General features: G+C 35.8%; 1 protein-coding gene across 5 annotated transcripts in view; it reads right to left on the bottom strand.

Annotated features, from left to right (window-relative positions):
* USP34 (ubiquitin specific peptidase 34) overlaps positions 1 to 14,697 on the bottom strand; it is a 251,988-nt gene that overhangs the window by 11,592 nt on the left and 225,699 nt on the right. For 2 of the 5 annotated variants that reach the window (XR_011504013.1, XM_070512047.1), the window contains exons 68-74: positions 12,994 to 13,628; positions 10,638 to 10,795; positions 7,468 to 7,546; positions 5,754 to 5,880; positions 4,760 to 4,867; positions 3,497 to 3,601; positions 3,253 to 3,377 (exon numbers count right to left, since the gene is read on the bottom strand). Coding sequence is in view for 4 of the 5 variants with exons in the window: in XM_070512047.1 (XP_070368148.1) it covers positions 3,253 to 3,377; positions 3,497 to 3,601; positions 4,760 to 4,867; positions 5,754 to 5,880; positions 7,468 to 7,546; positions 10,638 to 10,795; positions 12,994 to 13,628 (1,337 nt within the window). In the remaining variant the exon portion in view is untranslated. Of the gene's footprint in view, positions 1 to 2,116; positions 2,241 to 3,252; positions 3,378 to 3,496; positions 3,602 to 4,759; positions 4,868 to 5,753; positions 5,881 to 6,478; positions 6,671 to 7,467; positions 7,547 to 10,637; positions 10,796 to 12,993; positions 13,629 to 14,697 lie in introns of those variants that run through there. The other 3 variants (XM_044772515.2, XM_070512048.1, XM_070512049.1) reach the window with 3 other exon arrangements.

Raw genomic sequence — 14,697 nt, 5'->3', positions numbered from 1 at the left:
CCTCTCCCTGGTGAAAGTCATTTTAGCTGGAAGAGGGAGTCAACTTCAAACACTAGGACATAATCTCTCCATTTATAAGAGGCATAAGGAAAGCACTGCTTTTAGGTCTTTTCTTGTTTCATATTCAAAATAATGTCCAATTTTTGCATTAACCAAGATATAACCATGAAAAAACATTTTTCCTGCTCAACCTGCGAAGGTTTTGGTTTATATCTAGAGATGTGCTATTCAACGCAGTAGCCACTAGCCACATCTGGCTATTTAAATTTAATTCAGTTAAAATTAAATAAAATAAAAATTCCGTTCTTTAATCACATTTCAAGTTCTCTACACTCATCGTGGCTATCGTATTGTGGACGGTGATGCAGTTGGAGAACATTTCCATGCACGATTCTATAGAATAGTGCTTATGTAGCAAACGGGAACACTATGAGGCTGCATCAACAGCGCTTCATGGTTCTAAGAGTGATCTGAGTATAAAATATTATGAAACTTGATTCAGCTAATGTGGATGGCTAAATGTGTGTCCTTTCCCTCCCTTCTTTTTCTCCTATGTTTAATTTCCCTAAAACTGTGTATTTGTTTTGATGAGGAAGACAGTCCCAAACAGCGTAGAACATTCACTATTTGGTCAGAGCTTTTCCAGTAGCTAAAATAGCTCTTCACATTAACTTTTGATATGAATCCATGAACACAGTTACCAACAACTTTTCTTAAGGTCAGCGTCTTTCTGAGTGTCCCTCCTTATCTGGGGGCAAGGCTGTGTTACTAGAATTCCTAGATATTTTCTCATACCTAATCACTGCCATAGCTACGTTTTAGCTTTTTACCAAGTGCCATGATCCAACTGTGTAATCGTGAAATCGCCAATCTGAGCATATCCTCACCTCCCCTCTCCGCCACCTTGGCACTTCGGGGACACACACACATACACACACACACACACACACATATATAAAACCAGTTAATGATAATAGGTAGAAGGAACAACCTTTCAAATCTGAAGACACTCTAATCACTTACCAATAAGATGGTTTTCCTGAAGAGGAATTATCCCTGACAGATGATACCACTTCCTTCTTCTTAGAATGAAACCTAAGGGAGCTTCACATCTTTTGCCCTGCCTATAATGGGGCAAAACTTTTTCCATAGGAAGGAAGAGGCTGTGATTGAGAAGGAGCACAAGGGGGACCTTCTAAGGTATGGTAATATTCTATTTCTTGACCTGGGTGGTTGTTCCATGAGTATTTCACTTCCTATGCTCTGAAACAAAACTATAGAACACTGGAGAGGACTCTCGGTTATCCCTAAAGAAGTAAGACTCATACACACAGAGCCTGGGAACTCTGGAGCTCTTGAGATAAGGGACATCTGGAGGAGAGCTACATGTCTTCTAAAGACTTATTAGCTAGAATAAGAGAGGGAGGGAGGAAAGGAGAAAAAGGAGGGAGGGGAAGGATTACCCAAAGGGAGCAGTTCTCTAACAGCTCACAGGCACATCCTTGGAGAGACAAAATTACTATTAAGTAATTAGAGTTTTTCCCCCTTCATAATTCACTGATGGTCTTGTTTTCTATTTCTTGTATCTTCCTTTCCAAGTTTTCCTCTTCTCACTCACCTCTCTATTTTATGAGACTTACCTCCTAAATTTACTCATATATGCACCTCTGCTTCACCCTGACAAGCCCACTCAGCTTGCTCTTGGCATTGCCAGCTCCAAAGCACAGCTGGCAGGAGAGATCTCATCTTACCCTCAAGATCAGGTCTGGGGAAGTCCATCCCTAAGCCTGCCTCCCTAAGCAGAGCAGTTTGTTTTTTGTTTTTAAATTCTGCTGGGTAAATGGAGGACGATTTGGGCTTCTATGTACAAAAGTGATCAGCCCTACTCCATACTCCTTTATAGGCCAGCTGAAACTCTGGGCAGAACTATTCAATGGAAACCAGTAAGTTGGTGTTTTCTTAATAAAAATAAAAATGTTCCCAAGAATAATTAATATTTTTAAACATTCACTTTAAGAAAGAAAAAAAAAGATTGTCTCATTTTTTTCTCCCCTTCCTGAATGGCTAGGGGCTTAAAATAATTCAGTGGAATTTACTGCTCATCTTTTATACTTACTCAGCTTAACTAATGTTTCAGTAAATTTTTCACAGTTGATTGCAACTCGGCATAATAGATGGATGAATTGATGATAAGAAAAGAAGTAGTCTAGCAGCATACGATCATAAACGTCATCTTTGCCCTGAAGGTTAAAGATGATAAAATGGTTGCACTTAAATTGTATAATAAAGAGCATATTTTGTGCAAACGTAATAAATTTAACTAAAAAGCTGATTAAATATTTAAATTCTAGAAGAACCTAATTTTAAATTCTAAATTTCTAGTAATGTTATTAAGATCTTAATTGTCACAAGTTTATTTTCAGTGTGCAAATGCTATCAATTAGAATTACCCATTATTTCTATATACTTTAATAAAGTAAAACTACTGTAGGATTTTAAAATGTGACCCTTTAGTCCTATAGACATATCAAGAAGAGTGAATTAAATTTGATTTTTGAAAAAGATTCCAAATTATTTCTGTAATGATTACTACAGTGTTAATTATTTTTAATATTTTCTCTTATAGGAACTTCTTACATATATATTTAAGATCCAAAGATAGCGGGAAAGGGAGCATGTGAATGAAGTGGAGTGAAGCAAGATAAATGGGAAAAATTGTTTAAAAAAATGTTGAAACTAAGATAAATTATCCTGTGTCAATGTACCTTCTCTCTATAATTTAGAATTAGCGTTATTTTAGAATAAGCATTAGAGGTCAAGAATCGGACTACAAATGATGATAATCTACCAATCAGTGATATTAGGCTTAGGTCAAAGGATTATAATTAAAGGGCAGTAAAAGAAGTCATTGATTATATGGCCAAATTTAACAGTAGAGTAAGTACCTAACTTGACTTTTCAGGTTTAGATATATGACCCAGTTATAATTTAGCCTAGAGACAAATACTAATAAGGCTTTCTATTAGAGTATTTTTTGAGGGGGAAAAAACTTACTACTTGTGCTTATTGTTGATTTTGCAAATATTCAAACCAACATTTCAGAGCACTAAAAGGAAAAAGTCCAAATGAGTCTAATCTTCTTAGGATCCACAAAATGGTCATTTAAGTCTCATATACTCGTAACTGCCAGAGGGGAAATTTCAAATTACTGTGTACTAAAGAAACATGGTTTTTTCTGGCATCCCAACATACCTTACTGGTTTCCACCATTGTGGGCAAGAGGCACATATTGAGTTCAGGGCGCGGAGGCCGAATATTGCTTTTCCCTCCTATTAGCTTGATATTTTCTCGACAAGGGAAATAAGGTCCAAGAGACACTAAGACATTAAAAGTGTACAATAAGAATAAATGGAAAAAAAATAAATCTCCATGTTTGTGTGTAGAAAGATTAAATGCCAACCACTATATTCAAGTACTATGCTAGATTAATACATACTTGGTATATTACTGTGATGGTAAGTACAATGGTTGTGTTGTAGAAATGGAACAAGAGTATGAAGAAAGTCATGGGGACTCAAAAGCACAAGTTCCTTGAGGACATCTGAAAATAAAAACACAATTTGGGTATTAAAAAATTGGAGTATGTCTACCTGCTAGTTTCAAACTCATAAATCCTGTTGGGGTAACTAGTTGCAGTGTGGCAGCTGACAAGTTTTAATGTGTCTAAACTGTTTTAGCTCCTGACACTGTGAGAAATTCTACCTGATGCTCAAGCAAATCTGGATCAGCAGAGTTACTAACCACAAGAGGGCCATCCTTTAGAAAGCAGAGTTTAAAACGACTTATTTTTATTTTATTTATCCAAGAGAAGCATCATGGAGAAGGAGACTGAGGGAAATATTTGATGCACATTGATCATGTGTCTTCATAAAATCAACCAGAGCAGCTTAGAAAGAAATATAAGGTTCAAAGTTCTTCAAATCTGAGGCATAATCCTTAACCTACTTTAATGTTTCATGATGCTAGCTGGACTGATTCTCATCCTCTAATCACCAAAGAGTAAAGCTCATCATGACAGGCTACTAGCAGAGTTTCTGGCAATCAGAGGTTACTGCTGCGTGGCCCTCCTCTCTTGCTGGAGAAATAAAGGCCAGTAATTCCACAGAAAATCAGGCCAACTCCTGCCAAGACTGACTGTCTATACATGTCATTTTGAGAAATTATAAACAGTTATAGTCCCTAAAGATGACTTTAAATGACTTCTAAGGTAATAAAAAATTCAAGATAAATTTAATACAAGGGGGATGCTTTAATAGGCACAAGTTATTTTATTACAAATATGCAATCAGTAAAAAGATACAATACTCAGGAGTGTAAGAACAGCTACTAAGTACCTTTAGGCAAAAGAACTTACAGTGATAATCACCTCAACACTTTACAATGTCAATTCTACTTTGTAAACATTTGCATGATTCTATTTTGCTTATATAGCATCGGATTTCAGAGCTGTAAGAGATCTAGAGATAACCTGAGGTCAAAGAGCCCAGATATATTAAGTGACATGCACATGATCACATAGATGATTATAGTCAAGAGACAGAAACTGATTTTCTTAGTACCTGCTGACCACTGTGAGTTACACATAAAAAGCAAATGTCTTCCAAACCCCACAGAACATCACATCTTACAAAAAACAAAAAAATCCACAGAATGTTCTTGCACTAGGTTTTTACACAAGTATATTTTCCAAGTAACTTACCTATACAGGCATTTCTAAGTTCTGGCGGGCTATAGGAATTAAGAAGAGTTAACAATTTATGGGCAAATTCAATTCGCTCCTGCCACTGGATTAATGCTTGTTTCACATCTGCAAATACAAAAGCACACATAAATATGCCATGAGATCAAACTTGCTCACAACTATTTTCTATTGTAAACTACAGAACGCAAACACTAAGAAATTCAAATTAATTACATAAACATCTTTAGTGAACGTTAAGTGATTATTTTCATGAAATGGCTACTATTGTTAAACCTGACAGATTTTTTTTTTTTTTTGAGGAAAACTAGCCCTGAGCTAACTACTGCCAGTCCTCCTCTTTTTGCTGAGGAAGACTGGCCCTGAGCTAACATCTGTGCCCATCTTCCTCTACTTTATATGTGGGATGCCTTCCACAGCATGGCTTGCCAAGTGGTGCCATGTCTGCACCTGGGATCCAAACTGGTGAACCCCGGGCCGCTGAGAAGTGGAACGTGCAAACTTAATTGCTGCGCCACCAGGCCGGTTCCGACAGATTTCTTAAAGCACGTAATCTAGTGATGAATATGTCCCATTTTCTAGGAATTTATATGAAGTTCAGAGTTCATACTATCTTACAGGGACAGAAGAGAGATATGTTTTATAGTTACTTCTTTTGAAACTAAAAATGATCTAACCTAAGTCTTGGAAGTTTCCAGCTGAAGAAAATTTACAAAATACCCATGTTGTTACTGTGCTGGGAAATGTTTTCCAATCTCCTAAATCTTGACACATAACATGCTTGCCTATTTTTCCGGCAAGTTTAATGAACACAAACATGAACATTCCGGCTTTATATCAGGAGGTCATATGAACACCTGATAGCTACCATCAGCCCCAGCTTCTGTACATAAACTAGAGATAAAGACAAATTCTCTGTAGCAAGGGGTTTAAAAGCCTTATTTCATTCTTTAATAGTTGAACTAACAGAAATCAGAAGTAGGAATGACCAAACCTTTTCTCTGAAGATATGGGCGTGTAGACTTCAAAACCGAAAGGAATATTGACAGAAGTTCTACTAAGTCTCCAGTCACATGGCAAGCTGTGGCTTCATGATACATCATATGCAGTGTGTTGAATGACTACAAGTGATTTAAGAAAATGGAAAACTTCATTTCATTTTTACTTTATTAAGCCACAAAATGGTAGTGCTCATCTCCTATGACAGATGTTTTCAGACTCAGACTATGTGTATATATATATGTGCACAAAATAAATGGATGTGCTTTTCACCCAAAAGTCAAATTCTCCCATTCAGCTCTTTTTAAACACAAAACAGTCCTCACCTTCAGAGCTCTGATATTTTGTGAATACATTTTAGTCTGAAGGAATAATTTGTTTAATTGCTATTTTTTTTTTTTTTGCTGTAAGACTGCAAGCCTTAGAGATTACAATGCAGGAGACAACAGCAGAAGATCAGGGAGAAAAGGTAACTGCTTTAACTAACCTTCCAGGGTTCCTCAAGATAGAAAATGGAGAAACGGCTGTCAGCCGTCCTCAAAATAGTAGGTCTGAAAGAGGCAAAAGAGCTCCAAAAGGTAGGAATTCCTTTAATCATATTGACTTGTTAAATTCTTTCAATTCCTTTAACTACATTAGCTTAATTCAACCCTTAGTTTTTTTTCTATTTCATTTTACACCAAAGCATCTCGTTTCTAATCCTCTCTGATCAGTTCCCCATAGTCTACACACACTTCACAATTCAAAGTTCAAAATTTGTAGCCTAGATTCTGTGGCAGTACATAATCTGAACAATGTACTTGTGTGGCATTTAACCTGTAAGCTGTGAGGACAGGAACCATGTCTGTCTTGTTCACTGGTGTATCCCCAGTGCCTAGCACAATGCCTGGCACAGAGTAGACATTCAAACATCTGTTGAATGAAAGAATGAAATTCTCACTACTCTTCTTCACATACCTTTTATTTTAGCCAAACAGAAATACTTGGCATTTCTCAAATACAACCAATACTCTCTTGCCTCTGTACTGGTTAAGTCATTTATCTAAATGTTCTCCCACTTATCTCTGCAAGTCCCAATTCTCCAAAGTGCAGTTTCAAACATGTTGTATTCTTATTCTATAAATACCATTAACTGAAAAAACTATCCTACCTCTTAATTCTCATATTACTCTTGGCATGTACTCTTTCGTCTTATCTCCATTATTAGACTAAAGGGTACAGTGCACCTCTGTGACCTTACAATAATCTCCAGTTGTGGATGTTCAAGAATTATGAGAAAAATGAACAAATGACTTTAACCATCTGTAATAGTCTCACTGGCTTCCTCTGATGATGCGAATTTCAGTTTCTGAAACTCTGTCAAATAATCAAGCTCTTGAGAAATTATGTGTGCTTGATTAAATCAAAAGAAAATTTCATCTCTGTTTCTATCCTTTACAAATGAAATGAATAAAACGCGTCTACTTCAAGTGGTTGTCTAAATACAAAATGAGGAGAAAAGTATAGAATTACTATGGAAAAAGAAAACGGCACCCTAAAAACCGTGACCTAATTACTCTTGGAATATACATTAGCATTTACTGACCTGTATAATTAAAATCCAGACACCTGTAAAACAGTCTCCCATAAACTCTAAATACCCACAAATCAGGTCTTGGTGAAAACCATAAAATGAGAAAATCTTCAATAAAATGCAATAAAATATTTACCTCCGTCATCAGGATCAACCCTCGATTAAATACAACAAGAAGTCTGTCTTCATCAGATTCTAGTAGTATTCTGAAGGCACTAGAAGAATACATAAAAGTCCAGTTGGAGAATTCTGAATCAGAATATAACACTTAAGTGATAAAAAAATAAGCACAAGTAAATTGTCACTTAGGCTCTCTACTTTCCTACCTACAGAAAAGAGACTGCTTCGTCTATTTCTTAATAATATAATAAAAGAAGATAATATTAAATAAGAAACCCTCCAAGTAACTTAGAGAAAAGTTACGTCTACTCATATCTAGTCAACTCTTCATTATCCATAACGGTGAAAGAGAGGTGTGATGGCAATATTTTTAAAGTTTCAGTATAAATAATGTTCATTTTTATAGTGGGTTTATCTCCTAAACTACATTAAGTTCTAGATAATAATAAAATACACTTGTATTATCAAAGCACTCATTATTTGGGAAGAAAGAAGAACAGGAGGGGAAAAACATTAAAAACATATGTTGGCCTTAAACATAATTTATATAATAAAAAAAGTTGCTGTATTACCTTTGTTAATAGAACTTATTTCATTATTAGGTACTGGAAACCGCTGTTATATAGTACAACTGGAAATCCCTCTACTTTAATGAGATGTTTTCCTTTCTTTTTCAAAAAAGAATTTAAAAAGCTCCAAATGTTTTTCTGAAAATAAGCTTTAAGTAGTAAATCTTGGGAAAACAATGTATTAAAAATTAATGCCAAAATCTTAAAAGAATTCCTTTAAAAAGTCCTGGCAAAAGTGTGATTTTTATTGTGTACTAATAAAGATTTAAATTTAAGTTTTATGAAGATAATCTGAAATAACTTTAACTTGGGGTGATTAGTTTAAGATAAAATAGTCTTCAAGAAAGTAATGACAAAAGACATGTGCCTAACAAAGGACATCACCTCCAAGTCTTAGATGTAATATATAGAAGGATTTTAGGAAATTAACCTGGTCTTTATTTCCACAGTTAAATAGAATTAATTGTAATCTGTAGCAGTTCCTTTATAGCCATTCAATAACTTCTGTGGCTCTAAACAATTAATTATAAATATCATGTTTTGTTATTTTTGGCTAATTCCTATAGTTAAAAAAGATAGGTAGATCTGGGCTAAAGAGAATGAAAAACATTAACAGTGACACGCATCCAAAGATGAAGAAAGCTGTTTCTGGAGGCCTCTAGAACTGAACTGGCCAAGCAGAAGTTAGAATGAATTTCCACAGAGAGGAGGATTCAAGCTTTAGGTGGAAGATTGTATATTAAGGTTCCTTCCAACCCTAAGATTCCAAGATTCTGATGAAACATACACAAATACTAACAATTCAAAACCAAACCAAAACAAAAACTGTTCAAAAGTAGCTCATTAACTTTCAAAATACAAATTCTTCCAAGGTGACTAAATGCATAAATGCTTCCCCAATAACCTTAAAGAACTGGTAAACTTTGTTATAAATAATTTAAATTATTCCTCTTTAAGTGTCAAAAGGATAGTCCCCATCCCCTCACTTAGAAAAACAAAACAAACAGAACAGAATTGAAAGCCCAGAAATAAAACCACACATCTAGGACAGCTAATCTTCCACAAAGGAGCTAAGAACATACAATGGAAAAAGGACAGTCTGTTCAATAAACAGTGTGGGGAAAACTGGACAGCCACACGCAAAAGAATGAAAGTAGACCATTATCTTATACCATACACAAAAATTAACTCAAAATAGATTACAGACTAGAACATAAGACCTGAAACCATAAAACTCCTGGAGGAAAATACAGGCAGTATAATCTTTGATGTTGGTCTTAGCAGTATCTTTTCGAATACCATGTCTACTCAGGCAAGAGCAATAAAAGAAAAAATAAACAGATGGGACTACATCAGACTAAAAAGCTTTTGCACTGAAAAAGAAACCACCAACTAAATGAAAAGACAATCCACTAAATGAGAGAAAATATTTGCAAGTCATATATCTGACAAGGGGTTAATTTCCAAAATATATACAGAACTCATACAACTGAACAAGAAAAAAATGAACCACCTGATGAAAAAATGGGCAGAGGATATGAACAGACATTTTTCCAAAGAAGATAGACAGATGGCCAACAGGCACATCAAAAGATGTTCAACATGACTAATTAGGGAAATGCAAATCAAAACTACAATGAGCTATTACCTCATTCCCATCAGAATGGCTATAATTAACAAGATAAGAAATAAGTGCTGGAGAGGATGTAGAGAAAAGGGAACCCTCATACACTGCTGGTGGGAATGCAAACTGGTGCAGCCACTTTAGAAAACAATAAGGAGACTTCTCAAAAAATTAAAAATAGAAATATCATATGATCTAGGTATTCCACTACTGAGTATTTATCCAAGGAACATGAAATCAGTAACTCAAAAAGATATATGCAGGGGCTGGCTCTGTGGCATAGTGGTTAAACTCAGCGCACTCTGCTCTGGCAGCCCAGGTTCACGGGTTCAGATCCCGGGCGCTGACCCACACCATTCATCAGCCATGCTGTGGCACGGTGACCCACAAACAAAACAGAGGTAGACTGGCACAGATGTTAGCTCAGGACTAATGTTCCTCAGGAAAAAAAAAAAAGATATATGCACCCCTATGTTCATCACAGTGATATTCAGAATCACCAAGATGTGGAAGCAACGCAAGTGCCTATCAACAGATGAATGGATAAAGAAGATGTGGTGTATGTATACACACACACAGACACAGACACACACACATATATGATGGAATACTACTCAGTCATAAAAAAGACAAAATTGTGCCATTTGAGACAACATGGATGAACCTCGATGGTACTATACTAAGCAAAATAAGTCAGACAGAGAAAGACAATTAATTACCTTATGACTTCACTCATATGTGAAAGATAAACACATAGACAGGGAGAACAGATTGACAATTACTAGAGACGGAGGTGGAGTGAGGGCAAAAGGCGTAAAGGGGCACATGTGTACGGTGATTGATAAAAACTGGACTGTTGGTGGTGAACATGATGCAGTCTATATAGAGACTGAAATACACTGATGTACACCGGAAATTCATACAATGTTCTAAGTCAAAATGACCTCAATAAAATAATAAAGACAAAAACACACCAGGAAACATTTTTTTTACCTTATTAAAGTAGTCCAGCAGGAGCGGCCATCTAAGCAACGTAAATAACAACTTATGGTTGTTTTCTTAAACTGTTTAATATCTTCTAATTCTTCTTCTCTCATATCTGGCCGCTGAGCTATAAATAGCTGCATCAGGTTAAACAGTTCTTCCACTGCCTAAAAAGGGCAAATAAGCATTACGGTGACCTCTTAACCCTACAACATTTTAGAACGTCTGCTTCTCATTTCTGAAAGTTATGTGCATTAGCCACCTCTTAAAATTACACAGATAAGTTACATTACACTATCAGTGAAGAATAGTTTTAAAATTAGCAATGAATGCTATTCTAAAAATTTATTATTCACCAAAAGAAAATCTTAAAATAGAATTTCAGAAAGATTAAAAACTACAAGTAAATATAGTTCATTTTTAGTCTTAATACTGCTTACAGCACTAATTTTGTAACTTCATATATGCATCCAGAGACATGCTACACCGATCCTTTGCCCCCTTTTCTTTAAAAAATGAAAAGTCAAAAATCATTCCTTTGTCACCCTTCAATTACACTTGAATTAATACTGTTTCTGGGAAAACCCTTTCTGTCAACATTTGGAATGATCTTTCTAGATTGATGGATGGTCAGTTTAAGTTACCTGATGAATGAAATGTGGGAACTAATATTTTAGTAAAATCACTAGCTGTGATTTTTGCTCATTTAACGGGCACGTTAGGAAAGGGTTGCACATCTAATACATGCTTATCAATGAACTGAAACCCCCAACTTCATATTTTTCATGGCAAAAATTGATTTAAGCACCATTTTCATGAAAATCTCAATAGATAAGTTCTACAAGACAAGAAGTTACACTTCATTGATGTCAAGGGCAAGAAACAACATTAGGGGATAAAGATTCTAACTCACCCAGCACTTAATGAAGGTATATTTAACTATGAATGTCATGTTTAGTAACTAAATCAAATATTATTTATGTGAATGTAATAGAGACAAATCCACTGAATCTTAATAAATCCTGTCCTGATACCTTCTAAGTCAAGCGGGCTCTCTCATTCTTTTCCTTCTGTATTCTTATAGCCTTGGCTTTGAAACTCTCTTGGTACTTAACACATTCACCTTCTTTCCTTTATTATAGGTATTCTAACTTTCTTTTGTTTTTTTTTGGTGAGGAAGATTGGCCCTGAGTTAACATCTGTTGCCAATCTTCCTCTTTTTGCTTGAGGAAGACTGTCCCTGAGCTAACTTCTGTGCCATTCTTCCTCTACTTTTGATGTAGGATGCCGTCACAGCATGGCTTGATGAGCAGTGTGTAGGTCCATGCCTGGGATCCAAACTTGCCAACTCTGGGCCACCAAAGCAGAGTACGCGAACTTAATCATTATGCCATTGCGCTGGCCCCGCATTCTAACTTTCTTGACTGGAAATTCGGTTATTCTTTCTGGGTGAGAAATTCTGAACAATTCACTACATTATGTCTAAAGGACAGTTAAGGTCCTTTTTTCCATAGGAAAAAGGAGTATAGTACACAATTCAAGGATACCAATACTTAAAATACCCTTTCTTGTATTCATTTGATTGAATTCTTAAGTAAATATTGAATGTCTTGAGAAAGCTCCTACTCCTCCACTATCCACCATCTCCCATTTAGCAAACAACTTCTCATATTGTCAGTTTGTGGCCTCTGGATAGACAACAGCTTGAAAAAAGATTCTGCACTCTCCTTCCAACCCCCTTCCCAGATTTATACCTTTTTGGTGTAATTGTGAGTTTACAATAGAGAGTAAGAGGCAACAGTGAAAAGAAACATCCAGGAATTATAGTCTCCAATAAAGGGGGAAAAACTTAATATGAAACCTACAAATAGTCTGCAGAGAAAAGAGATCAGATTTAGACTCACATATTTGTATCCTGATAGACCCTTCAACCATTTAATTCACTTGAATGTAGTGTGAGAAAAAATAATAGGGAATACTACGGCTAAGATAAAGTATTGTCTACCTCACATCTTAACACATGATATAGATCTTGATAATAAACGTCTAAATAGTATATACTCACATCCCTAAAACTGTACCATGAAGCAGACTTTTTCTCATTAGGTACATACGAAAGACACATTTACACAATCATAAGTTAAAATAGCTAAGTTCCATTGGAAGTAAAATTTCAACATCAACCTAAGAAAAATTATCCGCATGCCTATCCTAATAATACAGCATTTTATACATGTATTCAATACCAAAAGGACATGTTAAGTTCTTAACACAGTTTCCATATTTTGTCACCACTTCCCACAGGAGAAAAACAGGTATTTCCAATCAATTTGAGGATACAGATATAATTATCAATTTTACTCACTCCAGGGTATTGGCTGGCATGTGGTGTAAGATTCTTAAAGGCCCACTGGATGTTCTGGTGAGAAGCCAGTTGTCGTGTGAATGCAGGAGACTGCTCACAGCAGAGCCTCAGAATGCCGTAGTAGGCAGGCAGCATCCCACGGTTAAAAAGCACCACATCCTGATCATCATGGTCAGCAAGGATGTAATTGAAGGCAATGTTCTTGGTTACCACTGGGTTCTGAACAATAAGGCGGATATTCTCTGGACAGTCAGCACACACATTGTACCAAAATGAAAGCAAAGCCTGTTTATTGTGATTTGTAGCTATTGCTGGCTCAGAAAGTTTAGGCTGGAAAAGGTTCCACAAATCCATGAAATATGTGGAAAACATCAGCTTCTCAGTTTTGGAAATTAAACAGTAAGTCATAAAGCTAAAATAGGGCACTAGCTTTGTAGTGCCATGAACAGCAGCATCAACATAAAGTTTGGCTCTTGAGAGCAAACCAAGGAGCACGTTGTAGACCTGATGTAGGACTACTGTTGTGTCTGGACTGAGTGGAAGGTCACGGGTTGGGATGTGCAAAGACCTTGTTGACCGGAACATCTGGCGGAATGAATTGCTTGGTATAAGGGACACCAGAAGATAAGCTGCAGCTATAAAACGTAAAACAAAACTGTCAGATCCTTACAAGATTAAAATAGACTGAAGAGCAGTCATTAAACACAAAGCCACTCTTCCCTTTAAAAATTAAAATGAATAAAAATTAAGGGACATGAACACCTTTTTTATTACCTTTCTATTCTACCATTGGCCCCACAGAAAGATCCAAGGAATGATGAAACAGATGCCTTCCTTTCTGTCATTGTTATATTTTAAGTGGCGACAACAATCGCATTAGCAAGAAACAGTTTTAAACCTCTTTTGTTTGGCTTTCCCAAGATGTAGAATTTTTCCACTTACTTTATCATTTCATTTCTCCTCAGGAAACAATATAGTTTAACAGGAAGCATACAGCATTTGGAACCTGAAGACCTATCTAAGGCTGTCTGACATAGTCAAATCATTTAATATTTTAGGGACTTAGTTTTTCCTTCTTTAAAAATAATGTAAATTACATCGTAATAATTAACTGATAATGGTAAAATATACTTAAGTTATAAAGACAGAATGAGATCTATCTGAAAGTCCTTTGTAACATATAAGATTACATACATGCTGATTACAGAACTTTGGAAAATCTTCAGAAGTCTTCTAGGCTAACTTTGCACACAAAGAAAGAATCCCTCCTTCAACATACCTGAAAAGGGTTATTGAGCTTATGCTACAATTCTGAGAGGTTAGTGACTCATTAGTTGAGTCCATCTGTAAAAGCAGTTACTACGAGCAAGGCACTGAACTAGGTGCTTTATAAATGTCACCTCATTTAATCCTCACAATCATCCTGGAGGTAGGTGATGTTACACTGGAAAATCTGAATCTTGGAGAAGCAAAGACCAAGGCCACACAGATAAAGAGGTGGAACCCAAATTCGGCCTTGGGAAACGATGATGATGACAACGATAATAATGATAATGGTAAAACAATAACCAAACAAGAATTGCTAACTAGAATGTTTACTAGTTAACATCATAACTTTATATAGTAGCAACTATTTTTATTATTCCCACTTTCACTCAGACTTAAAATACTAAGACTACTCCATATTACATAGCTACTGGCAGA

This window comes from Equus asinus, chromosome 6 (assembly GCF_041296235.1).
Source record: "Equus asinus isolate D_3611 breed Donkey chromosome 6, EquAss-T2T_v2, whole genome shotgun sequence".
NCBI classification, from domain to species: Eukaryota; Metazoa; Chordata; class Mammalia; order Perissodactyla; family Equidae; genus Equus; species Equus asinus.
This window is presented reverse-complemented; position numbering and strand designations above follow the sequence as displayed.